At 44.4% G+C, this 27,953-nt stretch overlaps 1 protein-coding gene and 1 long non-coding RNA gene across 3 annotated transcripts in view; one reads left to right on the top strand and one right to left on the bottom strand.

Annotated features, from left to right (window-relative positions):
• Window positions 1-27,739, top strand: part of LOC120451747 (octopamine receptor Oamb) — a 28,019-nt gene extending 280 nt beyond the window's left edge. The window contains exons 2-7 of one of the 2 annotated variants that reach the window (XM_044006305.1): window positions 516-927; window positions 8,106-8,543; window positions 13,446-13,737; window positions 14,167-14,403; window positions 15,604-16,126; window positions 25,573-27,739. In XM_044006305.1, the coding sequence (XP_043862240.1) occupies window positions 13,486-13,737; window positions 14,167-14,403; window positions 15,604-16,126; window positions 25,573-26,501 (1,941 nt within the window). In that variant the 5' untranslated portion in view covers window positions 516-927; window positions 8,106-8,543; window positions 13,446-13,485 and the 3' untranslated portion in view covers window positions 26,502-27,739. The other variant, XM_044006306.1, reaches the window with a different exon arrangement.
• On the bottom strand, window positions 9,040-10,962 carry LOC120451748. The gene is made up of 3 exons (XR_005616407.2): window positions 10,675-10,962; window positions 10,397-10,604; window positions 9,040-10,309 (listed from the first exon to the last, which is right to left on the bottom strand). It is a non-coding gene; the product is annotated as an uncharacterized LOC120451748 (long non-coding RNA).
• Window positions 27,740-27,953: the final 214 nt, after the last annotated feature.

Raw genomic sequence — 27,953 nt, 5'->3', positions numbered from 1 at the left:
CCATGATTTATAGCCAAAACTAAAGCTCGAGGCAGCTACGTGCCTTCTGGCCAAAAAACCAAAATACTACAATTCGCAAAAAGCGAGACGAGCCAGTGAGTGCATTCATAATGAATTCGCGAGTGCGAGACGAGTGTGAATGTGTCTTATGTGATTTAATGGGGTTTTCTTCAGCGCCGTGCTAGTTTCGCCTAATCAAATCGCTCGCTTTCGTTCCGTTTCGTAATTTCGCTCATTAGCAAACAATTTTCCTTTCTGTCGCCGAAACAAACATAGCATTGACAAAGTGCAATTTTCATAATTGTCCCGCTGTGACATTTGCACATATGCAAAAATAAATACTCGCATTTCTGTTTATAGATGATGTCAGTCACAGATCAGAACTGCATTTCCTTCGCCCTTGTGTCTGCTCTGCCTGAGCAATGACAGCAAATAATTGGTTTGTCATAAATTTCCAATGCAATGTTGCCAGTCCATGCAATTAACAAATAAAACATATTTCAATCAAATTCTAGCGCAAACAAACTATTAATTTCACAAAACCCGGCCTAGTCACGCCCAATCGAAAAGATCAACAAACAAACCACTGAAAACTAAGCACTGAAAACTGAGTAGTGAATATCGAAAACCAAATGCTGAGTATGGAGATTTTAGGCAAAGTGCGTGCAATTATTCAACGCATGACAACCAATTAATTGTCCAAAGAGAGCGAGAGCACATATGAACGGCGGCAACAAGTCGATATAGCTATAGCTTTGGAGAATATATAGCTATCTGGTGAGCCGGTTAACGCCAGCAAGTGCATCGGAAAACCAATAACAACAAACACTTGACCGATTTTCCTTGCGATTCGGCGACGGCCTCTCGCTAATCTCGCCCAGAAAACTCAGATCGCAACCGCCATCGATATCGCGATGATTTATGCAGGTGAGTCTGCTCGAGTTTAAGGCACTTTTCGAAATGTAACTAATTTTATATATACATATACATATTTAATTTAAATATATCAGAAAAGTGTTAATGAAATATAAACTTATTTCAAATTCTTGAGGCAATACAAACAATAATATTTCAAAAGCATTTGGGCATAAAACTATCAAAAGCTTACGCAAATATATTCAGTCATAAACATTTTGTAATAGCAGTTGCTGTTGCACTATTAGAACTTCGTAGCTACCATAATTAAACCATTTTAATATATTATATACTGGTGGCAAGTGACAAAAGCACTACAAAAATATATAATAAAAGCGTTAGGACATTAACATCTTATTATTAAAAAAATATTAAATTGGTTGGTATGCACAAACGCAAGCCATTAAATTAATGCATTTCTTATGCTCACATATACTCGTATAGCTTCTGTTTGCTGATCAGGGGATCTACAAACTGCTTTCGAGTTACTTGCACCCAAATAGTGAATCGGTACCGGCAGAAACCCCACAGCAATGTTTGGGCAATGAGAATGGGAATTAGTGCCAAACAGTACTGGCCATAAATCCATAGTCTCAGTTAATTACAAACCCATATCAACATCTACGAAGGCGACAACGCAATTAGTTTGGGGGGGAAAAGGCGCGCGGCATACAAATTACGAAGCAAAACGGAAAAATTCGTCAAGTGTTTTGTGCATTTTTGCGGTTTTATTTTATTTCGTTTTTTATTTTTTTTTTCCACAAAGCTTAGCACGTGGTCGTCGTCCGCCTTTGGTTACGGATTTTGTTTATTCACTCTCGGTAGCCTAATTAACTAAATTGGCTAGCTTGTTGACAATGGAAACCAAAGTGCCACCCATCCAGCACTCGGCAAGAGTTCCTTCGCCCATCTTCCGAGTTTCCCGCCACCAAGTGTGAAGCTTAGCAGACACAAAAGCCAGTTGACAGGTGAAATGGGGGCAAACAATGGAAGTTGTTTTGACAGGGCCACAATGGACCGCCCGGCCCAATAACACGGACAAACAGTCCGTCGGAAGGACGGGTTGCCAGCCGAACGGCTGGGAAATGTAGTAATAAATTAGGTTTTTAAATGGATCCCAATTTATTTCAACTTTAAGTGTAAAATTCCAGTCAGCCCGACTTTTATTTAATGACACATAGACATCCCAATATGTGGCTAAAGTCACGACTCGGAGGCATTAATTAGCCAGCATTTCCAAGCCCGCAGCTTTTACTGATAGTATGCGCTAAAAGCGTTTTAAAATTAAGATACTTGAAAATACAACATTTTTAAGTGATAAAAAAATGATTTTTGTAAGCATTTCTATGTGAGGGTCTCAGAACTTTACGCAGCTACGTCCTCTTAAAGCAGATAAAACGCATAAGCTCACCATCTAATTCCATTAACTTAAAGCTTTACATTTTACTATAAGAGTACACTTTGAATACATTCGGATGCCATGTGGCAATTAAATGGTAAAGTGCCTTGCATAGAAGCAGAATATGTCTGAAATAAATGATTAGTAATTATTATTATTATTAAATTGCTCATCAAAATATAATTCGTTTTAAAATAAGACAAGCTGGTCTATTGCACTACTTGAATAGTTAAACTTTGTTTTTCTTTAGTTGTGAAAAATAGCATTCCGAAAACTGTAGAGACTGGGGAAACCCAGTACAGAAAGCACTTCTTAAACCTTGTCCCTGTGTCCAGCTATGGAAATCTTCACGCCTGGCCAGGCACAGGGAGCTGGAAGCAGGAAACAGTGCGAACTGGGAACAGGGAAATGAGAATTGAGAAGTGAGGAGTGAGAGCTCCGTAAACATAATTCTGTGCTTTGTGCAGGGCTCTGTAAAGGCATTCAAATTGCTTCCTTGTCCAGCGGGCACAACAATGACAACCTACGTGCATAAGCCACCGAAACCTGAGATTCTTTGGCCCAGTCGAACACAAAAGAGCGTCAACATAGAATTGTGCAACCAGCGGAGCAAATGACTTGCCACTCGGCCCAAAATGCAGGGGAAGCCCACACGTACAAAAGTAAAGTAAAGCAAAACAAAACAATATAAAACAAACCAAACCAGTTGAAATATATTAATGGGGCGGGCATGAGATTGTTTTAGGTGTTTGCTTCCACTTTTTGTGTGTGCGTTGGCATTAAACTTGGCATTAAATAACAATAACCCGGCAATAAAACGAGGCAAAATGTGCAGGAGGTACCCTTTCACTTTCAATCCCCGACTCGCTCTTTTTAAGTGTGTGCTTCTTCGTGCCACTTTGCAGCTTTATTGCGAATTTCTCACCTCGCAACCCGACGCCTGGCTCACGCGTCGTATGCGTAATGGGGCTCATGTAGGAGCAGACGGGCGACAAGAAAACAGCGGCAATCGCACGATATTGCGTATGCGGCGTTTGGGCCCTGAATCTGCCGAAAAATGTTGTCAGCATGGACAGTACGTATCTGTTTAATGTACTTAATACTCAAGGAGCATTTATTTCGAACCCTCCCTCTCAAACAATATTTTTTTTACATTTCTTTTTGGTTTTCCCTGGAACGATTACTGTGTTTTTGCCGTTGCTTAGGTGGGTAGCAATCGGATTTCCCAGGGTCAAAGCTAGGAGAAGTTTTGATTGACACGCAGTGGCCAGCAAATTAACAGTTCATTGCAATGCAGCCACAAAGTGGGGGCCAAATGAAGCATGAAGGGCCAATGGCCAATGGACACTGCCGACCGGCCGGAAATGAGTTCACTGCTCGTGGCGAGCTAAGCTCTTGAAAAATCGCCTAATTCATTTAAATAAGCAAGAAGGAGTCGTCGCCGAAAGCGGACCAAGTCCATTTACGAAAAGAGGACCTTTCATCCAAGTTAGGAAGCCTCAAGTCACCGAATTGGCTTTTATCTGCAGAAGAAGGATGCCTCGTCGTCGTCGAGTCGGCAAACTAATTTAAAAATCCACTTGCTAAGCGTTTCCCACCTCCGAGTTCCATGGTCCATCGACCGACCCTCTCTGGGACTGGGCTATTTATTTTTTCATTCCCTACCTTTTATGATGATTTTGCACTGCGTAGAAATAGTAGAGCAAACATTTTAGCCCCCGAGTGTTTAAATATAAAGCGGAAATGAGCTTTACTCCCGGTCCTTGGGCTCTTCTACTTGCCATTTTTGTTCTCCTTTTGGACCACAACGTGCCAAATGAACTGAGAAGCGAGAGAGACTGTAGGTTTATTTTAAAAAGCTAATTAATGAGTGCAACTTTCTTCGCCAGACACTTTTGAATTAATTGCACACCTCCACGAGTCGGAATGGGCCCAATTCGCATCCGAGACTCATGCAAAGTGCCAGACTCGAGCCATGTTTGGGATTTCAACGCCCAGCCATTCTCGAGCAATATTGTAGATAAAGTCGGAATCGAATGCAAAATAAAATGTATTTTTGTGTTTTGTGTTCTGTGCTCGCAAAGCAATTTATGGATTTGATTTCAATTGTTTTGTGATGTTGATTGGCAGCCCGAATTGGCAACAACTCATAGTTTGGCAGCCAGCAATATATACATATTTGTTCGATGTCAAATGGCAGATGAGATTGTCTCGCATCCGATTGTTCAACGCTCGATTCCTCAGCTCTGAGCTATGACCCCGCTAAGAGGAATCGAACTGAATGCTATTGAAAACCGAATTGGTTTCCTGGGTGTGTGTTGCTGTGTAATTAATCTAATTTGCAGTTTGCCTTTGGGGCAACATTTTGTGTGCTTTTGTGTGCCATTACGTGCGTGTTGACGAAAGTCGAGCGTTCATGCCACCACTCAATGAACTCCTGCAGCTGTTCATGCATTCACCTCACTGGCATTCATTAGTTAATTGATCAAGCGTGGCGATATGTGGATAGATTCGGGCTTTGGACCCATTCACACACTTTTCCCAGCCCTTTTTTACTGGAACAGGGCCGTTCTAGCAGTGAATTCTTTTATGACAGCATAAAACCGAAACACAAATTATTTCGCACATAAAAAAGCAAAGCTGCGCGAAACTAAAATACAAATGTGCAGAACCGACCGGCGAACATAATGCGACATAGACAGCCAGAAGCCGAAATAGACAGACATAGCATACCAGGCTTGAAAGGAAAAGTTGGATGCACACACATCCAAGTTGGATGTACACATGTGTATAAGGACTTGGGACGGACTAGGACGATTCCAGCGAGAGTGTGTGCAACCAGAGAACCAAAGCGCCCAAAGCGTTTTCACAGTCAATTTTGTATGTAAAGGCAAGACAAGACAACGGCTGACATGCTTGTTGGGGAATGGGAATGGAAATGGGATTGTGGATGGGTATGTGGATGAGGATGGGTCTGCACATGGAAACTGGGAACAACAGGGCTTGGCTTAGTGTAAATTTTTATATTTCGTTGTGCATGGCACATAAAACCCTTTGTTAGTCGAGCTGCATGTGAGTGGGTGTGCTTGTGTACATTTAGGACGGCAATGAGCATGAATGCCATTAACTACTCCAACACGAATGTGCTACTAAAATCTTTAAAATGTGTTCGCTAAACAATAAAACAGAATAGTAAAATTTTGAAAAAACATTTAAAAATTGGGTTGTAAGTGCTTTATATTTTTCTTCCATACTTTATAAAAATTACCTGTTCGCTTTGTTAATATCGCTTACATACATTTTTGAAAGCCCTTCCTGCTTTCCCTTTAATTGCTCTTTATTAAACATGGGTACCAAATAATTGTATACAATTTTGCTTGTCTTTTGTCACAAGTAAAACTAAATAAGAAATTGTTCAATGATTAGTTGGTTATTATACCTGAAAATGTCTTTATTGCCCAAATGTTTTTCATTGACTTAGGTGGCCAGAAATAAATTTGTTAATAAGTACTCCTGCTGTGTTTGGAATAATCCTATTTAACAAGAACAAACGCAGCATAAAGTAAACATGTCGTTGGCATACAGTTAATCACATTCCAGCAATTGGCTGATATATTGCCCACTTTCCCTTAGCAGCAGTACAATAAACAGCTAAGGTGAGAAAAGCAAACAAACAAATAACTTTTGACAGAGAGAAAATGCGAGGCAAAGGCAAATGTAATGACACTTAACTAGCCCTGAATCTCAATCTCTTTGCAGTCGAGTGATTTCGCCCTGTCGCACCTGGCAACTCAGCATACTTGGTCACCTCAACTAGATGACGTATGAAATGGTGGCTTGTTCTTAATGTTTTATTTGCCTTTTCCTCGCGACCATCTAGGGCATTGTTATCGCGCTGAACAATCATAACCACTTGAAGCCATTATTATATTACTAGCCTATTCAAAGGTATGGCCATATTAAATTCGTATCTAATGATTCCTTACGTGATTTATTCTGTCTGGCAGTTCGTATTATTTATGCCCTTGGATTGGGTGGTGTTTGCCCAGGCTAATGGGATTTATTTTCCACCTTTACTTCCGGGAATCCCCTTTACTTATTCTCTGCACACAAATCCACTTCGCTCCATAAGCAGCAAATTAACCCTTTTATGTCTATTTGCTCATAAGCCACTTTTCCCAACGTTTTCGTCAGTCGTCTAATTAGTTCACCAGACCACTGAATCGTGTATGCAACGCACAGCTTCGGTGGAACTCGTTCGTTTTCCGGCTAAGGACACAAAGGAGCCTGCACATGACATGGCACATAACCATTTCGAGTCTGATGCACGTTTCCAGTCAAAACCCGGTGGGTTAATTCGATTCAGGGAACACTAGCATAAACGACCATTAATGAGATCAGCCTGTTAAATTTGCATACATTTTCGCCGTTTAATGTGAAGGCGAAGCGAGGTTTTAAAATGAATCGATTATGTCGTGCCGGACGGTCGTAAGGCCAATATGAATATTTATTTATTTATATGTGTCCACTGCGGATGGTCCGGGGTGTGGCAAGCGCCAGGGGTGTTGGACAGGCCTTAAAGAAGCACCGAATGCCGAATGTCATTAGGACCAAATTATGGTTATTAGCGGTCTTCTGGCGAAGTCCTAGCCCTGACAATGATTTGACCTTCGCGGCCTTTAAGTGACGCATTCGGCACTATATCCTGATATAACTGCTTGACCAGCATGACTGGGGGTATTTCGGGAACGTGGTCTCGGTAAAATGAGTCCATTAAATATGCGCAAAGGCGCTAGGAGCGACCCATGACTTATTCAATGTTTACATTGCTGACAGCCGTTTCTTTCAGTTCGACTCGTATTCGGTTTGGTTTGGTTTGGTTTGGTTTGGTTTGGTTTGGTTTGGTTTGGTTTGGTTCTGTCGCCATGGTCAAGGAACACGCTAAAGATATTAAACATTGATTACCTGTCGACTTTATTCTTGTTTTTGTCATTTTTCCGACCGGGTTCGTGTCTTTTGTTTGTGCGTGGACGGGAAGTTTGGCACGGAAAAGCGAAAGATGGCCAGCAAATGCAAATTACCTGCGAAAATGCAATTTCTCATCTTTTCACAGTTGCCGCAACGAAGTTTGACATTTAATTTTCGGAACCAAGGAAAAGAGCATCTGGAAATTTCTCTGCCAAGTTGACAGCGTGTGAAATGGGAGAAACTGAATATATTCCGGGGAAAAGTGCAAAAGTGGAAGGAATTCCAGCGAACTGGAGAAATTAATCGGGGCGAGGAAGCGGAAAAGGCTTTAAGGATTAACAAAGGAGAAAATGCATTCAACAGAAATTGAACAGGCTCAGTCAATCAAAATTAAGTTACTTGTCAGTTTCTGTTGAACAACTTACTTCTTTATTTATTTTCCGCATAACTTTTCGACGGAATGCAGGTCCTGTAAAGTTTTACGGCTGCTGCAAAGTCACTTGCAAAAGTTTCTTGTCAGGCAATCAGTAAATTCAGATAGCTTTTGTTACCCCCAGCTATATGCCGAGAAAAGCGATTGGATTTATTGATTGCCACCTAAGTGGCATGTAGACTTATCATAATCTAAAGTCCTTTTACAGATTTAAACCATCTGCCGATTTTAATCTCTGAGCACATAAAGCAATTGACAGTTCCAAATTGCTTTTGATAACTTTCTAAGCTCACACAGTCAACAACTGGCATTTAGTGTTGACTTGTTGAACCAGACATTGCGCATACGCCGTGTGACTGATAACAACTGTTTTGCATACTTTTGTTGCAGCTATTTCCTGTAGCTCATGTGCATTATCCTGCGGAACTCGCAAATAACTGCCATCAAAATGTTGCTATCGCACTTGTTTGGAATGTAAACCGCGGGTCGTGTAAACAATAGTGTAAGCACCGACAAGGCACTCCACGATTCGACTATTAGGCGCACCTACTGACACTGTCACCCCGGAACGCAGTTGTTCTGCATGGAGACAACCTGCGGGTGCCGGGGCCCACGAGACACACAGGAATCCACTAAAGCGACCGCATCGGCATCGGCATCGGCAAAGGGACCGCTTTTGGTCCAAAACACGGCCATCATCAGCGGCAGTGGCCACCGGTTGCCAGGAACAACCGCAGCTTCGACATCGCCAGCCACATCAACAACATGGCCATAAAGCAACAGCTCTGTAATTCATGGTCACAACTACCCAACGAACTGCTGATATTGGTGAGTAAATAAACTTTCGTTGAGGGAGTTTACATAGGGTGTCAAGTCTTAGTGTGATTACATTTAAGATTTGAAAAAGCTGACCATAATTGTGAGTTTTTTAGGTACTCGGAAAGTTGTATTCCTAATCAAAATAAAATGCTTTTTTCAATCAAAAAATTGAGGCTGGTTACTAAGGTTCTTTTGACGGTTAGTAAATTGTTGCCAACATTTTATATTTAGTTTAGATACAAAAGTCGCCTTTTATTTATAGAAAAGTGAAGCATTTCAAGAGCTTTTTTCTTTTATGCAAATTCGAGGACTCGCTTTTAAGGTCCGGACTCGTTTTCCATTTCGTATCTTGATTTCCCTGACATCTTGCACAAACAGCAATCAATCAAACAATTTGCCAGCGACTCTATTTACCCAAAGCTGCTCGTAGAACTTTTGCTGTGTTAAAAATTTAGTTGGCAACATTTCCTGTTATTATTTCCGTTGCTTCTTGCTGTTGTGGCAAAGTGGCACGCACGTCCTGCCACGCCCCTCTGCGCCTCATCAAGAAGTAGAAGTTGTAGTAGGAGTATGCGGCACGTATACATACATATGCTCCTTGCAAAAGAACATTTGACAGTAGTCGTAGGCACGTCCTAGTTGTGTGGCCATAGCTGTAGCTGAGTTGTTGCAGCAGCTGCTCAGCAGCTGTCAGTTGCACATTTCGCCGACAGCAAGCGGAATGGCGAATTTGAGCCCATCCTGCCACACCCACAGCCCGAGGAACTCCCTCAGCCTCACCCACACCCATGTCCACATGAATGTTGCAATCAACTCTGACACGATGATGTGTGTGCGTCCGACATTGATTATCTTGTTTGTCTGTTTGCGTAGCTGCTACTGCAGTTACATACCGTTGTCCAAATGAGCGGCAATAAATCGGATGAATATATATGTGCCGCGATGTATCCCCAAGTTGGGGGACACTTTTATGTGTCTCCGGCAGATGTTCGTAAAGCTACGTGAACATTCGCTCGTAAACGGTGGACGAAGTGAAAAAGCAGGGTCTCAGCTAATGGCCCAACTACTTAACATTATCATCCAGGCGGGCCATTAATTAAATTTTAATTACTTCAAGTAATTCGCACAATAAATCAGGTTTTCAAAACACCCCAGCTAGAGCTCCAAGGACATCTTCCTGACAGCACCTCTCCAGATATCACTTGAGCTTATGCTCAGATCTCGGCGTTCGAAGAAAGCCAGCGAACACATCGAGAGGCTTAGGCCTGTCATTTGCATTTGATTTTCAACTACGTAATTGTATTCGCACAAGGGATTTTCAGCGCCTAGGGCTAAAGCCAGCTTGCCGTGATAGTTTCGAATGTTAAAGTTCAGGCCCGACTGCCAGACTGCCTCCATTTGGCCCAATGAAGGGCTTGGGGGTGCCCCTCTAATTTCTGAGAGCCATTCGCGCGCAATTATCAGAATTAAATTAAAAGTTTCTGCGGGAGCTGTCGTCGGGCAATTGCAGTTGGCAGAAATCAGCAAGCCGCAAAATGGTTTTATCTCCGTTATTGGGGGCTGCTTTTGCGGCTGTGTGCAATGGTCCAGTTTCCGGAATTTGCAATCCGGTTTCCGGTTATGTGGTAACTGCAAATTGTTGCGAATTTCGCGTTTTAATTCTCATTTAGCTCATTTAGCGGCCGAAACTACGCGACTAGCTAATTGGCGCCAACTTGATTTTACGCCACAAATGTCGCGGTTTGTTAGTCCAATTGGTTTATCCGGCTAATGGACTTATTTTAAAATCAATTTAATGCAAACAAGTAAAATTGAAATATTCCATATCATTTGGTTCATTTTGACTTATCAAATAAACTTACTTAAACATAAACGGACAACATTCGAATCAAACAGTGCTATGACCTAATCAACTTGTTGCAATGCACCTTTCAATTTATTTCCCTGCCAACTTTTCAGAAATCTGATTTGATGCAATTTCTCTAGTGGTTTTATTTTTTTTTGCTCCGGCATTTAATTTTCTCTCCAGCTTTGGCACGCAAATTGAATTCAGGGTTTTACCTCCTCTTCCTAGAAAGAAAAGTACTTTTATACAAATTCACCTCTTTCCGGGTCATTGTGACAGTAATTTAATATTTACATTGCGATAATGGAATTTTATGCTTCATTTGCATACATAAAACTAGTCAGAAACACTGTCTCCATTGTGTTTCCGTGAATAAACATTACCATTTGATTGTTGAGGAAAAGATGGCTATTATTAAAGTTATGAAAGTAGGAGAAAAAATATTCGACTACTCCAACGCGACAATTAAATTTTTAAGGGGAAAGTTCATGTCACGAAGAAGTTCAGATCAAAAGATTTCAAGCTATTTTACTTTTATCAACCGAAATGTTTGTATAAGAAAGCAATTAAATTGGAATGTGTTAAAACAACATATACTGAGAAATCCTTACGGAGATGTGCAACTTATTAAGAATAAATAAACATTAATTGTTGTTGTGTGCTTAAAAGTGAGTCTTTTGCAGGAAATTAATGGGAAAAAGTACGTATATATGAATAAGTATGAATGATGATTCATGGAAAATGTGATTATACTTTGTTTACGCCTTTTGACAGTTAAATTTCGTATAAAGAACTCTGCTAACTTTTAATGCTGCGGTAATTAAATTTAATTTGCTTCAAAACGCCACCCCTGAACTCATTAATATTTCCCTCTTTATGTCATCGTCAACTAGGCGTATGCGTAATGGAACAAAAAATGCAGAGTGCATCAGCAGGTTGAATCGGTTGATACTCTTTCAAACGTGGCTTATTCTTTGTTTAATAATTGTTTAATCATTATTTAATATATTATTTCTTTAGTTTATTACATCAATAATCCGGTAAAGCTTTCAAATTAACAGCCTTTTGTAGCTTGTTATTACATTTTCAAAGCAACTCACTTTTGAAGGGTATATGGAAAAAAGGGAATGCGTACACGCCGCGTGAGTGAAAAGCTTTTACAACTCGGTTTAATGCCAATTATTTATTACGCGCGGCAATTTAATGTTGGCAAATTTCGGCGTGCAACTCAATTTGGGCATTTCTTCTTATTAGCTGCCACAAAGCGAATTTCCACATGCAAATTTTGTGCGCCAAGAAAATGCCATCAACTGCCGAGTTTCAGGGAGGCCTTCCTGCCACGTCCCCTTGCCAAAATGCTTTTAAAATTTCCAACTGGCAACAATGTTCGCCAGGCGTGTTCCTCTTTGGCCTGTGCATTTTGTTTGTCATGTGAGTAATTTATGCGGGCCTCGTACACGCATTTCTTGCCCCGGATTGGCAATACTGCGGAATATCCCATGGCTTCTGCACAATGTGGGCTAACTTACATTAACCCATCGTCGCCAACAAAGGTTGGCACTACCTTGAACCTAGCCCGTAAACAATGATTTGCCGAGTATTGCTTGCAATCGATATTGTTTGATTTAGTTCGCTTGATTGGAACATTTGGGCGGTGAACAGGTTCCCATGGCACTCGGCTTTAGCTTTGTGCAGGCTTGCCTTCTTTCTACTTTCTACTTGGGCTCGAATCTGCATTATTAAAACCATTTACAAAATATTAAGCCGACCAAAACAGGTGTTCTTTAGCACATGTCCGAGTGGCCCGTGGGGAACTCGCCAAACTCACACAATTGGTAGCAATGTGCCTCGCTCCATAAAGTGGATTAGCCTCAGGCAAATGTGTACTTTAATCGATTTGTTGCGTGCTGTGAAACCCAGGAATTACCTGCCGGCCCCAAAATCGACCTAGGGAGCCTTCCTCGCATTTTGGGTGCGTGCCTGGTAGTCGTCCGAAACATTAAAGTCAAAAATAATTTCAATTATTGATTGGCACCCAAATCATGCGCCAATATGGAATGCGGCAATGAGCTCGCTTTATGGCAATTGATTGCTTGTTTAGCTGATTTTATAATTTATCGGGCATTATCAGCTATTTGAGTGTGCATCCCTTCATTCAGTCCCTCCATAATGAAAATGTGCTGACAATGCCAATTCGGCTGCAAATTCATTCACAGATTTCACCCAACGCACACTCACGCACACGAACACATTACTAACGACCGTAATTAATTACGGCAATTAAATTGCAATGTGCAACTGCAGCTGAATACCAAGTGAGCAAGGTGTATACGGCTTCACCCCGCCAATTCAAAATATATATAAAATTGCCGTTCAGTATTATATATGTATCTGTCAGTATTCAATTTTACATCATTGGCGCAGGTCAGCATCGGATAAGACCTAAAGGTTGGGCTTATGTTGTCTTACAAAACAATTAAGCAAATACGCCACCGGCATTGCGGCACATCCTCTTTTATTTTTCAGTCCCTCCTTCTCGTTCTTGCCATCTTTTTGTTCACTTCTGCCTCTAATTGCCCTATTTTTACATTTATGGCTGGGGGCGATTTCTCTTATCCTTGTAGTGATACGTATTCAACAAAGTGTATTTAAAGGGATTTCACTTTACCTCTTTCATTTACAAAAATATGTTGTATTTATATAGAAAATACAAAATAAACGCTTACATTTAGTTTCAAGGCTATAGCTAAAGTTTTGTGTTATTTTCCAATTTTTAATTTCCAATTATTGTCAAGCTATTTGCAAGTGTGGACAAGTTCACATTGATCCCAAAATAGAGTAATGCCTTCTGGTCATGTCTAACCCACGCACATTTATATTTCATTTGGGTTTCCTTGTTTAACGACTGCTCCATTCCTTTTTGGACTATTAATAGACCAGCCTTTTCATAAATTAATTAGGCACGCGAGGTCAGGTTGTGTCAGCAATTAGGCGGCCAGTCAAATGATTTGTGTATCTTTTTTTTTCTAAAATTTCCCTGTGTTGCCTGTGGTTGTCTGTTGCAGGTGGTGAACTCAGATACACACCCATCTCAAAAGTACCGCCATGAATGAAACAGAGTGCGAGGATCTCATCAAATCTGTGAAATGGACGGAACCAGCCAATCTGATCTCCCTGGCCGTACTCGAGTTCATCAACGTTCTGGTCATCGGTGGCAACTGCCTCGTGATTGCCGCCGTCTTCTGTTCGAATAAGTTGAGGAGTGTAACGAACTTCTTCATTGTCAACCTGGCTGTGGCCGACCTTCTGGTGGGTTTGGCCGTGCTACCCTTCTCAGCCACCTGGGAGGTTTTCAAGGTAAGTCCCAATAGTTTAATTTCAGCGAACTATCCAGATTTTGAAAGGGCACCAAGTTTTGGGGTTTCAAACCAACTTTTGCTTTAACTACAGTAAAAATTTATTAAAATTCAGAAATGCATTTATATTGGATAATTGGCCGTTAATTCATAGTCAAAATAGAAAATTATATTAAATGCTTATATACAAATAAAATGAAGTATGATTCGATAATGATGAGATTACATATATTGAAATTTTTTGAGAATGTTGAAATAATAATAATTGAAAAGGAAATTACTAAAATCATAATAGTTCAATACACTTTTCATAATTGTGGGCGTTAGAGTGGAGAGTTCCCATACATGAAAGATTATGCACTTTATTATAAAACAAAATTACATTAGAAATTCCATTTCATTTAAGCATCGAACTATTTTTAATCCTTAGGTTTGGATATTCGGCGATCTCTGGTGCCGCATTTGGCTGGCTGTCGATGTGTGGATGTGCACGGCATCGATCCTTAATCTGTGTGCCATATCTCTGGATCGCTATGTGGCGGTCACGCGACCCGTCACCTACCCAAGCATTATGTCCACGAAGAAGGCCAAGTCCTTAATCGCCGGCATTTGGGTACTCTCATTTTTTATTTGCTTTCCGCCGCTAGTCGGCTGGAAGGATCAGAAGGTAAGTTGGTGGCGGCAACTGACCCACAAATGACCCAATGCGATAAATTAACGGGGTAAATGGGAAACGCGGTTTGTCTCTGCCAACGTTAAAGCCGAACGGGCCGGCAAAATTGAAAGTCGGTAAACTGTTTTTAGCACGCTCAAGTCAGCCTCATAAAGAACAAAATACAGGCAGGCAGGCGACCGACTGCCAAAAGTTGTTTCCAGAGCCCCGAAACTGAGGGCCATTCTGTCAGTGACACCATTTTGGGGTTGGCAGCAGTGGTTTCTCAACCACATCGACAATGGAAGCGACACTGGCTGGTGCTGAAGACTGCAATCCGGCTCATTTGTGCCAAAATTACCGTAAAACGAGACACGAGTTTCGTCCTTTCGGAGAAAGGGACCTACTTCTAATTTCGTTCCATTTGCTGGGGACATTATTTGACATTATTCTTACGCAACGACACTGATAATGATGTGTTACACATGCCGCAACGAAATTGCCAACAAGCCGGGAGCACAATTTACGGACACCCCAGTCACTGGGTAATCAGATCAGGCAGGATACATGAATACTCGCCTTTTGGCCCTGCTTCAGTTTATGGTGGTCCTGTCTTGTACTATCGGTTATATTTGCCCAGCCAAACATATAAATCCGGTTTGCAGCAAGGTGCCGATGAAGTGATGGCTTCCCCCCATAGCTGCACATGCGAAAATGTATCCTTTCGAAGGACATTCCATTCAACTCAACTGAATTCAATTCAATTCGATGTGATTCACAACTGCAGTTGCTGAGTGCAGTTGAATGGGCCACGTTTGAATGGCTGGCATTCAGCCCGCTGCCATGGGAAAGCGAGTCGAGGCTGTAGGCATCGATTATTATTACGGCGCTATAGTCAGGATGCGAGGGGTTGGGCAACATGCCCTGATTCTCTGATGGCCCAACATGTTCTCACATACAGCTCGCGGCATTTATTTCGCCGGTCTGTTGGCTTTTTGTTAACGCCACCTTTAGCCTCGAGTAATATTTATGCGCAACACGTCGGCGAATATCTCTGGCAATATAACCCGCTTTAAGGTGCATTTTTATTGGCTTCTTGGCGCCGTGAAGAGGGTGCCAGGACGAGGGTGGAATTTTAATGTGCTCCTCCAAATATCAAGTGTCATCTGATGATCCCATATCTTTATACTCGTACTCTGCTCTACTTCATTCCAGGCGGTTATACAGCCGACCTATCCAAAGGGAAACTATACGCTTTACTACACCACCACGATGTCAAGCTCGGAGGATGGTCAACTAGGGTTAGATAGCATTAAGGACCAGGGCGAGGCCTCTTTGCCTCCCTTCCCGCCGCATGTCGGCAATGGCAACGCCTACAATCCCTACGATCCCGATTTCGCCCCCATCGATGGATCCGGGGAGATTCGGATTGCGGCCATGGGCTCGACTAGTACTCCAGCAACCACAACCAGCACGACGACAAGTTCCAGTGCAAGCACCACGGAAACGGAAATGGACCTCGATCTGCTGAACGCACCGCCGCAGAACAGACCACAGACAATTTCAGGCAGCTGTCCGTGGAAGTGCGAGCTGACCAACGATCGGGGTTATGTCCTGTACTCCGCCCTGGGATCCTTCTACATACCCATGTTCGTGATGCTCTTCTTCTACTGGCGCATCTACCGAGCTGCCGTGAGAACCACGAGGGCCATCAACCAGGGCTTTAAGACCACCAAAGGTAAGTCACTTCCGTAGATAACTGACCCAGCAACCACAACCACCAGCTCATTTGGACACGAATTGTTTGAGCCTTGTCACCCTCAGTTTGGTTTAACGTGTGCGTAGCTAACAGTTTGGTTTTAATACTCATCTCTCTCTCTCTCTATATATATATATAAATATATTTGTTTACTTACCAAATAAGTAACGTAATCACGTAGCTAGTTCCTTTTATTCAAGCTTTAATATCGATTGCTAAACAGTTTAAAATCTCTCGACGTGTAGTCAATAGTGTGACGTCCCGTTTGTCCCGTTTTATTTTGGTTATCCTACCGAAAAGTGTACAGACTCACCCACTGAGCATTCCATACACCCCCACAGAACCACTCACTCGACCTTGTCCCCGTCCCCCTGAATAACCGCCCCTGAAGAGCATAAATTGTCGGGGAGTATATAACAACTTACACGGAGGAACTGTATAAGTCGATGGCGCAAAAAGAGTACCACTAAATTTACATTCATAAATAACTTCACGCACACACTCAAACATTTATATATACATAGATACATATGTCGGCATTTTGTTTTTGTGTTTTGCACATAAATAAACATGATAAATAACCTGTAAATGAGAAAATTTATAAGAATACATATGCATACACTCTTAGTGAAAGCCCAGGCATTACAAAGTCAAACCCTTAAAACCAATTGAAAATACAGTTCTTATTTTTATGTAAGCAATGAGAGAAAAATTAATTTTGAATAAACAAATGTCTGTAAAGCACGGAGTAAATTAAATTCCTTGTAATTTAAGTCCCCCTAACTATATTCAAATGAATGTGATAATAACTTAGTACCGTAAAGTCCCCACTCATAAATATTAATTAGCCTAGTTACCCAACTAAGTGAACATATAGATGCGTATGATTAACAAGCGCTCCAACTTTAAATTGTGAATATTCCGCTATGAACCCAAAGTACCCAATTGGCCTTGCCAATCATAAAATTATAAAATTATAAAATTACATATCTCCATTAAAGTTTCAACAATCCCTTAGCCCCGGAATCAACGTCCTGCACATGTCCCATACCTTTAAAATAATCACAGCATTATATAAATCACATGCTCAGATAAGAAGTCACGCATCATAATTAGCATTATATTCCGAGTTGGGCAAAAACAAGAAATCGATTAATGCTGAGGAAGCACATCAAAGAAATCGGCTTAGATAAAACGGATGCTAGGATTAAATAAGAACTGGATTTAGCCAGAAAATGGGAGACATGAAAGAGACCCACCGGCTAAGATAAAATAAAATATAATAAGACTTCCATGTTAGCATGTTCTGTTTCCCATCAATGCAATTTTCTATTTTCTTAGGTTTTTGTCGTTTCGGGCCTCACAGGTCCCCAAAGACTGTGGTGGCCATAATCCCCGGGAACAGATTTTGTTTGAAGTCGGCAGCCCAGCCCACATTAGACTAGCACTGGGTGTTTATTTTAATATGTGGCCCATTACTTGGCCAGGGCCACAGCGCACTTTCTTCCACGTGATCAGCTCATTGGGCACATTTCTCGGAAATATTATGTCCCATTCTATCCATAGCACGCATTCGCTGATAATCTGCCGTAACTAAGTCAACCGACCGACTGACTTCAGTGGGAAAATCAATAACCAACCTTCGTAGCTGGAAATCAATGCGCCCCGCTAATTTATGGGCCCCACCAATCCTGCAGCTCTGGGATGTATGCTACGAAATTGCATTTTAAAAGTGATTGCATACTTTGGGGCGCTGACTGCCGCCATATTGGAGTTCAGTCGATTTGAAAAACGAAAGCGGATAGTGCATTTTGGGGCCATCAGCTTAAGACCAATGCTGTTGTCGACATTTTGGCTCCCGTTGCCTTGGCAGTTGTTATTGTTTTGGCAGCGTCGTGTCGTTAGATGGCGCCATTTTGAGCACAAAGCCCAGATTTGCCAGCAGCCCACACAGACACTCCCACCCACCCTTTGCCTCACCAATACTGGCGCGAATCGTCGTGTGGCAGCCTTGATATATGTTTTGTCTCCTCGCAAACAAACATACACACACACTCGCAGGCAGCTTAAGAGAGCTGTTTACCAACACACCCACGCGCGGGTCAGCTCGTTATAGTTTATGTGGACACACCGCAAGAAAATAAATGGCTGTCCTTATTTTGAACATTTGCTTAATTTAAAAGTTGTGCTTGATAACGTAGGATATACAATTTTATTCAAGTTCTGAATCAGTTAAACTGTTTACACCCTACCTACTGCTCTTCGTGCAAGTCTTACTATAAGTTAAATGTTTTAGGCCATTTGGTGATTACTTCGCTAAGATCTATAAGGGGTGCAATATCTTCTAGTTTTCCTTTCATTCATTTTTCAATTTAAAATTTCAATTTAAAATATTCCTTTAAGGCACTTTCCATCAGTTCGTCCACTCCCATTACTTTGAGCATTGGTCGTATACATGTGAACATGGGCCCCTTGGCGGTGCGTGCGCAACGTCGGAAATTGCTCCGTGACACAATGCGGGTGGTGCTGATGGTTTTTGTTCTGGTTTTCTCTATTATTTTGGAGGTAGGTGTGCTATCCGGCCCACGCGCCTTTCTCGTTTTTCGTGGCTTTTGAAGGTAATCAAGTTTCAAGTTCAAAACTTGCCGAGGTTCACGGCGTCGACCACGAGGAGGAGGTCACTGGTATTGTTAGGCCTTAGAAATTTCAGAAGTGTGACCCTGGCCCCGTGTCAAGAGCAGAACGAAACGGAAAGGATCCGGCAACTTTCGTGCGAGCTGCTTCTGGCAGTCAGGCTCAGCTTAAACCGAGTCCTGGGCCTTGACTTAAAGCCACTTGTCTTCTGTCCCGGCCAGGACATCGTCCAAAGGTCAAAGGCTGGCGACAATGTTCACATCATTCAAGTTTGCAAATAATAACAGCTGATCGCAGACAAATCAATTCTGCGTAATTATCCCGCGGCACTCAGACGTTTAATTGTTATTAAATGCCATTCAATTAAAGGACATACAAAGACCCTTACAAATATTGCAAGTAAATTGTAAATACAGATTTAACGGACGTAAACTACTGCGCTCAGTGAAATGAATATTGTAGAATGCGGCCAAGCATTTCAATGTACATTTATGTGCAAGGATTATCCTTAGCGGCGGGTGAAAGTTATACATTTATTTAAATCAGCAGCGCCGCAGGATGCGAAACATCCTGAGGCTTTCGCCGGGATTGCGCCTGCACATCCTAGCATATTTACATACATTAGGATATTTCGGTGGTATATTTGTATACAAATTGTTTGTTTAACTTTTATTTTTTGTAGATGTATGGGCAAAGAGGGAAAAAATCAATAGTGTATCTCTTTTTATTTACTGAATCCTGCAAATGCTGGGTTTCTTGTTTGTACACATTTTCCTTTCACCCACTTCGTTTATTTATAGGCCAGCCAAACTTGCTCTCAATAGGTTTAATATGGTTTATGCAAATATACATGCGGCATGCTTCGCATTAAATTAAGATAACTCTGGGTACACGTGTATCTGTTTCTGAATTAATATTTATTCAGTTCACAACTTGAATATGATTGCCAATACCAAATGGGCTATTTTGCTATATTATGTCGGGCAAATTTTAAAACCATCGACAACTGAAAAATTCCTTTGTTTTCCCTCTTTTTACTATACCCCTTACTCGTAGATTAAAAGGGTATACTAGATTCGTTTTCCATCCTATAAAGATATATATTCTTGATAAGGATCACTAGGCCATGTCCGTCGGTCCGTCAAAAACTGCCACGCCCAGACTTTTAAAAAATAATTTTATTTTATTTCATTTATTTACGGATTCTTCACTTAATAAACTTTTCACTTTTCCTCTCATTGCCCATTAGCTGCAAAACGAGTATCTGATAGTCGAGGAAATCGACTTTAGGTATCCTTTTGACTTTCTTATATATCCATGGCGTAAATAGGGCATTTTAGTTCCATTTTCAGTCCTCCTTATGTACCTGCCAACCATCCCCTCCGACCTATCCCACATAAAATAATAAATAAAACAAGAGAGAACGCTATAGTCGAGTTCCCCGACTATCTGATACCCGTTACTCAGCTATTCGAAGTGCGAAGGAGAGTCTTCAGCACATACAGTTTTTGGCGGTTTTGTAGGCGTTAGATTGGGCGTGGCAAAAAGTTTTTTGGCAAATCGATAGAAATTTACAAGACTAATACTAAAATGAAAAAATATCAAAACATTTTTCAAAAGTGTGGGCGTGGCTGCTTTAGGCGGTTTGTGGGCGTTAGAGAGGGCGTGGCAAAAAGTTTTTTGGCAAATCGTTAGAAATTTACAAGACTAATAAAAAAATGAAAAAAAATCGAAACATTTTTCAAAAGTGTGGACGTGGCAGTTTTGGGCGGTTTGTGGGCGTTAGAGTGGGCGTGGCAACATGAATCGACAAACTTGCGCTGCGTCTATGTCCCTGGAGTCTGTATGCTTAATCTCCTGTGTGCGCGGTCCGGTGTGCGGGGTCCGGTGTGCGGGGTCCGGGGTCCGGTGTGCGGGGTCCTGTGTGCGGGGTCCGGTGTGCGGGGTCCTGTGTGCGGGGTCCGTGGTGCGGGGTCCGGGGTGCGGGGTCCGGTGTGCGGGGTTCGGTGTGCGGGGTCCGGTGTGCGGGGTCCGGGGTCGGGGTCCGGTGTGCGGGGTCCGGGTGCGGGGTCCGGTGTGCGGGGTCCGGTGTGCGGGGTCCGGTGTGCGGGGTCCGTGGTGCGGGGTCCGGGGTGCGGGGTCCGGTGTGCGGGGTCCGGGGTGCGGGGTCCGGGGTCCGGGGTGCGGGGTCCGGTGTGCGGGGTCCGGTGTGCGGGGTCCGGTGTGCGGGGTCCTGTGTGCGGGGTCCGGGGTGCGGGGTCCGGTGTGCGGGGTCCGGGGTCCGGGGTGCGGGGTCCGAGGTGCGTGGTCCGGTGTGCGGGGTCCGGTGTGCGGGGTCCGGTGTGCTGGGTCTGGTGTGCTTGGTCCGGAGTGCGGGGTCCGGTGTGCGGGGTCCGTGGTGCGGGGTCCGGGGTCCGGGGTGCGGGGTCCGGTGTGCGGGGTCCGGTGTGCGGGGTCCGTGGTGCGGGGTCCGGTGTGCGGGGTCCGGTGTGCGGGGTCCGTGGTGCGGGGTCCGGTGTGCGGGGTCCGGTGTGCGGGGTCCGGGGTGCGGGTCCGGGGTGCGGGGTCCGTGGTCCGGGGTGCGGGGTCCGGGGTGCGGGGTCCGGTGTTCGGGTCCGGTGTGCGGGGTCCGGGTGGTGGTCCGGGGTGCGGGTCCGGGTGCGGGGTCCGTGTGCGGGGGGTGCGGGGGGTGCGGGTCCGGGTGCGGGGTCCGGTGTGCGGGTCGGTGGGGGTCCGGTGTGCGGGGTCCGGTGTGCGGGGTGGGGGGGGGGGGGGGGGGGTGGGGGGGGGGGGGGGGGGGTCGGGTCGGTGTGCGGGGTCCGGGTCGTGGTGCGGGGTCCGGGGTGCGGGTCCGGGGTGCGGGGTCCGGTGTGCGGGGTCCGGGTGCGGGGTCCGGGGTGCGGGGTCCGGTGTGCGGGGTCCGGGGTGCGGGGTCCGTGGTCCGGGGTGCGTAGACCAATACAAAAATGAAAAAATATCAAAACATTTTTCAAAAGTGTGGGCGTGGAAGTTTTGGGCGGTTTGTGGGCGTTAGAGTGGGCGTGGCAACATGAATCGACAAACTTGCGCTGCTTCTATGTCTCTGGAGTCTGTATGCTTAATCTCAACTTTCTAGCTTTTGTAGTTCCTGAGATCTCGACGTTCATACGGACAGACAGACGGACAGACAGACGGACAGACGGACGGACAGACGGACATGGCCAGATCGACTCGGCTATTGATCCTGATCAAGAATATATATACTTTATATGGTCGGAAACGCTTCCTTCTGCCTGTTACATACTTTTCAACGAATCTAGTATACCCTTTTACTCTGCGAGTAACGGGTATAATTAAGCTAATAAAGCCATTCCCATAGGGTGAAAAACTCAAAAATATAAACAAAAAACAGAACCTACAATTAAATCGAAATAAATTAAACATCTTTTTAATATCAATTAATTACCGACAATATTTTGCATTTTGAAACTGATGTAATCAATATCCACAAAACCCAAGTCCTCTGTTCAATGCCTGGTCATAGATGAATTCAAACGAAAAAACGAAAACATTTAAAACCTCCAATATTTCTGCGTTTTCTTGAACTAGATTTTTATAATGGAATGAGTCCCTTTTCTCTCTATAAATAATATGTTTTGTAATTACAAAAGTAGAGCAACATTTTATTATACTCAACTAGTCGTAAGTTTTTACCACCATTAAACCTATCTCAATGTAACAGTTTGTAGTTAGTAAACCGCTCTTCGTGAAGTGTCAGTCAATAAATTTTGACCTTACTTAAGGAGAAATGTATCTTGCATCTATTTAACCGATTGTATCTAACTCAATCACCTCGAACAGCTGCCACAAACCGTCCATTTAACCACATGTCCATGTACAATACAAGCTGAATGTCCAACATCCATGTCCACATTCACACTCCCACTCTGTCCAAAGAAACCACCAAACCCACCGAAATTAATCAATGAGAGGTCACCGCGATGCAAACTCCGCAAATTGCACCACTCACTAATTGCAGGCAGTCCCCGCGAGTCGGGCAACAATCGAGTGGACGAGTCCCAGCTTATATTGCGCATCCACCGAGGACGACCTTGCTCCACCCCCCAGCGCACGCCTCTCTCGGTGCACTCAATGTCCTCGACTCTCAGCGTGAACAGCAACGGAGGCGGCGGTGGAGCCGTGGCCTCGGGACTGGGTGCCTCCACCGAGGATCACCTTCAGGGAGGTGCCCCCAAGCGGGCCACTTCAATGCGCGTCTGCCGCCAGCGACACGAGAAGGTGGCCATCAAGGTGTCCTTTCCATCCTCCGAGAACGTCCTCGACGCAGGACAACAGCCACAGGCGTCGCCACACTACGCCGTAATCAGCAGCGCCAACGGACGACGGGCCTCCTTCAAGACGAGCCTCTTCGACATTGGCGAAACCACCTTTAATTTGGACGCAGCTGCGTCTGGTCCCGGAGACTTAGAGACCGGACTCTCGACCACATCGCTGTCGGCCAAGAAGCGGGCAGGCAAGCGTAGCGCCAAGTTCCAGGTGAAGCGCTTTAGAATGGAGACTAAGGCGGCCAAGACGCTGGCCATCATTGTGGGCGGCTTCATCGTGTGCTGGCTGCCCTTCTTCACAATGTATCTGATCAGGGCCTTCTGCGACCACTGCATCCAGCCGACAGTCTTCTCGGTGCTCTTCTGGCTCGGCTACTGCAACTCGGCTATCAATCCGATGATCTATGCCCTCTTCTCGCATGAGTTTCGCATCGCCTTCAAGCGAATCGTGTGCCGATGCGTTTGCACCCGCAGCGGCTTCCGGGCGTCGGAGAATTTCCAGATGATAGCGGCGCGTGCCCTGATGGCACCGGCCACATTCCACAAGACCATATCCGGATGCTCGGATGACGGCGAGGGTGTGGACTTCAGCTGACTAATCGGCAGCTATGAGCCGAGTCCGCTGCAAAGGAGCTCCTCCCTGCCGCAGGAGGCGGAGTGCTCCGCATCCGTGTCGGGATCGGGACGGCGGATCCGCCGGGGAGGATTCTGCAAGGGACGCGTCCTCTAATGCATTTTGCTCTTTTGATACTTTTGTAAGCTCCGCCAGACGCAGAGGCAGACGCAGAGGCAGACGCAGTGCATCCCACTTCTCAAAACTGTCAGTATTCGCATTGAACGACGTTGTAACTGTATGGCAATAATTTTCATGTATTTACCTAGACCTAAGGCTACGTTTAACTATATAGTACTATACCTATCAGATACAGCAGTATGAGATACATACACTAGACGTAAGCAGACCATTGTTTTCAGTTCCGATGTGTATGTACATGTGTTAGTCGCTGCGGACAACTCATACGCATAAGTTAATCCAGATATTATATATTGAATGTATATGTATGTGTGTATCGCAGCAGGGTAAGTCGGCTGCGTTTTCAATAAAAGTAAAATCGAACAAAACAAAACGAAACGAAAACCAATCAGAGTAAGCACAAAAGATAAAAACAAGTGTCGACCACGAAGACAGAAATTGGGAAATACCCACGGTCAACTCACAGATATTGGTTGACATAAGGTCAACATTCCGTGGCATGAAACAAGTACAACAAAACAAGCCTAGCTAAACCGACAATCATATACCCTTCCAGTTGCTTAGTTTCTTCTTTTCGGGATATGTATAGGCCTCGATGAAGGTTATATAAGACCCATTTCGAACTAGCTATAAATAAAATGAATATATTTTCATTTCATTTTCCCCGTGACTGAATTATGTCATTAATTGAGTGATTAAAGAGATAAGAAGAGTTCGGCAACACCTTAATCCTAGAAAATGTTCAAACTTAAAATTAAGTTTTCGGACGCCTTGACTTTTCTACCTTAGCAACTTTCTTGCCCACCTTTACATTAAAGTAAAATACATAGACCTATCCTCATCAGCCAGCAAATTTAAATTCTTAAGAAGTAACATAAACTTGCGAGAATTTAGACTCATTCCACTTAAAGTTGTTTAAATCATTGCTGGATTTTCGAATCCGCTTTAATAGCAATCCAATTGAATGGGACTTTGCCGGGCAGTCCCACTCAAGTGGGCTGCCTCCAATCCGAATGGTCTACTGCCCATCCAAGTGTCCATAAACTCGGAGCAGACTTAAAGCCCTCGAGTGTTTCTTTGACAATAATCCAGCTTTTAATGCCGCAAACGGAGACGCAACAGTGCCAGTAATGGCCCGGCTGAAATATTGCATTATTGCGCCGATTATTCATTACTCATCGCGGGTTGAGTGGAGCCGAGTAATGAAAATGTATTCAGCAGTTAAACGTGCGTATGAGTAATAAATGCAAAGCAAGGCGGAGGCAGTCAACATATGTACCGGATGAGCGAGCGGGAAAGCAAGAAAGCGAGGATTATGCAAATGGTTGTGTTAATGATATAAAGTTCGCTTTGAAGGCGGCTTAAAGGCGACTACACTCCTTGCCAAGCATATAAACAGATTGGTGGAGGGGGAGGGGTAAGAACACCGAAACGAGGACTACGACAACGTCGAGTGCTTGTCGCGTTTATGGCGCAACATTTGCATAATTACGCGTTTAATTTGCCAAAGTGCAGGCAGGCTGGCAAGCTCTTTTCCAGTGGCCCAAAAGCCGTGAAGTAGGCATCGAATTCCAAGCGCTTGCACCTGGGCGTATGCGCGATATTCACTAGAAGTTTGCCAGAAGGGGAGCGAAATTGGGGGGCAATATACAACACCACCGAAATGTAATTCTGCTTGTACTGATGTGTTCTTTGCCTTCTTCCTTGACCAGGTTCCAAGGGCATCGGGTCGCGCTTCGAGGAGCAACGCCTCACTTTGCGCATCCACCGAGGACGTGGATCCAACCAGCAGGACTCCATGCACAGCAACGGGAGCACCCAGAGCACCACCACCACCCTAGGCACCCCTTCCCCGGAGAGGCTGTCGAAGTACGCCACCAGGCGGCTGCACCACCACGACAAGATCAAGATCTCGGTGTCCTACCCCTCCAGCGAAAACATCAGCGAGCTTGCCGGGCACGGGCACGGGGATGTGGGCCACGAGCGGCGGCCATCGGGAAACGCACTGTATGCCGTCCACTACAACGGTACCAATGGGCGGGAGTCCACAGAATCGCAACTCTACCGGCAGCAGCAGCACGGCGTGGCCAGCTCATGTTACCTGCAGGTGGGGAAGGGTCTGCCGGAGCTGGCCAGACGGCAGAGCAACACCAGCGAAGCCGGAGGATCGGGACACTCGCGTCCGGCCAACAAAAAGATGGGCAGGCGCAACATCAAGGCGCAGGTGAAGCGCTTCCGCATGGAGACCAAAGCCGCCAAGACACTGGCCATCATCGTGGGCATGTTCATCTTTTGCTGGTGCCCCTTCTTCACCATGTACATCATCCGGCCGTTCTGCCAGGACTGCGTCGATCCGCTGCTCTTTTCGGTGCTCTTTTGGCTTGGCTACTGCAACTCTGCCGTCAACCCCATGATCTACGCCCTGTTCTCCAAGGACTTCCGCTTCGCCTTCAAGCGCATTATCTGCAGGTGCTTCTGCTCCCGGCAGTCCGTCTCCCTAAAGAGCTCCCGCCGCGGATCCGACATGTCGGCCATTCGCATTCGGGCCCGAACGCCCAGTATAACGCCTAGTGCAGCGGCCCACAGTTTCGGGGACGAGAGTGAGCTGCACCATTCCGAGATGAGCAACGACCCCAGGTGACGATCGTTTGGGCCCAGCTCAAGCTCGCAAAGCAGCTTGGGCGGGTTGCGCAAGACAAGCCTCAAGGTGCCCGTCTACGAGATTTGCCATCCACTGGTCATGGAGACGGCCTGCTACTCTTATGTGGAGGCCACCAGCGACGCATCCACCTCCTGCTCCGTGGGCGGTGGAAATGGAGTTGCAGGTGGAGGCGGCGCGCCAAAGCGGACGCAGTTGTAGCCGCGGGAGCTAATGGCGCTGCGCGGAACGGGAACGGGAACGGTGGCGATACCCTTGCCCGGAATGCAGCGACCAAGGCGCGTGGTTCGCATCGAGTACAGCGATGCCAGGGTCTAGGATTTGCCTGCTGAGATGGCTACACTGAGGAAAGTCGACAAGCCCAAGGCAGTTGGTTAAGACGGCTTTTTTCCAAAACTAGTTTTCTATTCAAAATATTTCTTAGTTTAGATAAAAGCTGTAACAATATAAAGTATTCCTTTAATAATTATTTTGCCTCCCGGGATGTGTAACCCCAATGCTCTGGATACACATCAAAATTTGACTTTAAAGACAAATTTAATGTACCTTCATTTATCATGCCAATAAGACCAAGAAATTTAAAAATGTCTAATGACTTGATTCCTCGTCAAGCATTTATTCTAAATTCCCAAAGTCCATTTTCCTCAGTGTAGAACTCAGGCAGCTTAACCGACAGCTGAGACAATCCTTTGACATGAAAGGAGGCAGTAAGGACAGAAAGCAACCACTCCTCCTGCGGGTTTGGCCTGGCCTTGAGCAACAGCCTCCGTAAACCAACCATTGTATATTGTACATAGAGAGCAGGTGAAGTCTGCATCGATTTATATTCCTAGCCTAGGATGGCCAAGTGGCGGTGCTAAATGTGTATATATACGAGTACTCTAGCTAGGATTTCACTGGCACTTGAGAGTTGTACCTTTTAACTTCCACATGAATAATGATATCTGGTTGTCACCACTAAGCAGAAACCAAATGTTGCTAAACGCAAATAAAACATAACCCAGTGCTAAAGTAGTAAAGTGTTAATGTTGTACTCTTGGCCCGAGGAGATTATTCCGAGATATATCTGTGTCCTGAATACATGTTAAATGCAATAAACGAACCCTTGCCTACCAACCCAACGTATGCATATACTCGTATACTATAACAATATACGTTCCTCCAGTTAAACGTTATGTGTGCTACAAATAAAGGAAGTTTTATTTATTCGGCAACCTTAAGTCCGATTGTCTTTAAGTTTCTTTCTCGGGGTGTTACAAAGAAGACGGACAACTATGGTTTTAATTAACCGGATGTACTCAAAAGTCGCGCCAAAGGCAGAAGGGCAAGAGGTGAGTGCAATAAAAGAGTTGCAGCATAAAGAAACTGCCAAGCTGCCAGCTACAAAGGCCAAATTAAAAGCAGAATTGCCCAAGGCACTTCCGCTAACTAAAT

The sequence above is a fragment of the Drosophila santomea genome, chromosome 3R (genome assembly GCF_016746245.2).
Source record: "Drosophila santomea strain STO CAGO 1482 chromosome 3R, Prin_Dsan_1.1, whole genome shotgun sequence".
NCBI classification, from domain to species: domain Eukaryota; kingdom Metazoa; phylum Arthropoda; class Insecta; order Diptera; family Drosophilidae; genus Drosophila; species Drosophila santomea.
Note: the sequence above shows the minus strand (reverse complement) of the source record. Positions and strands in the feature narration are given on the sequence as shown.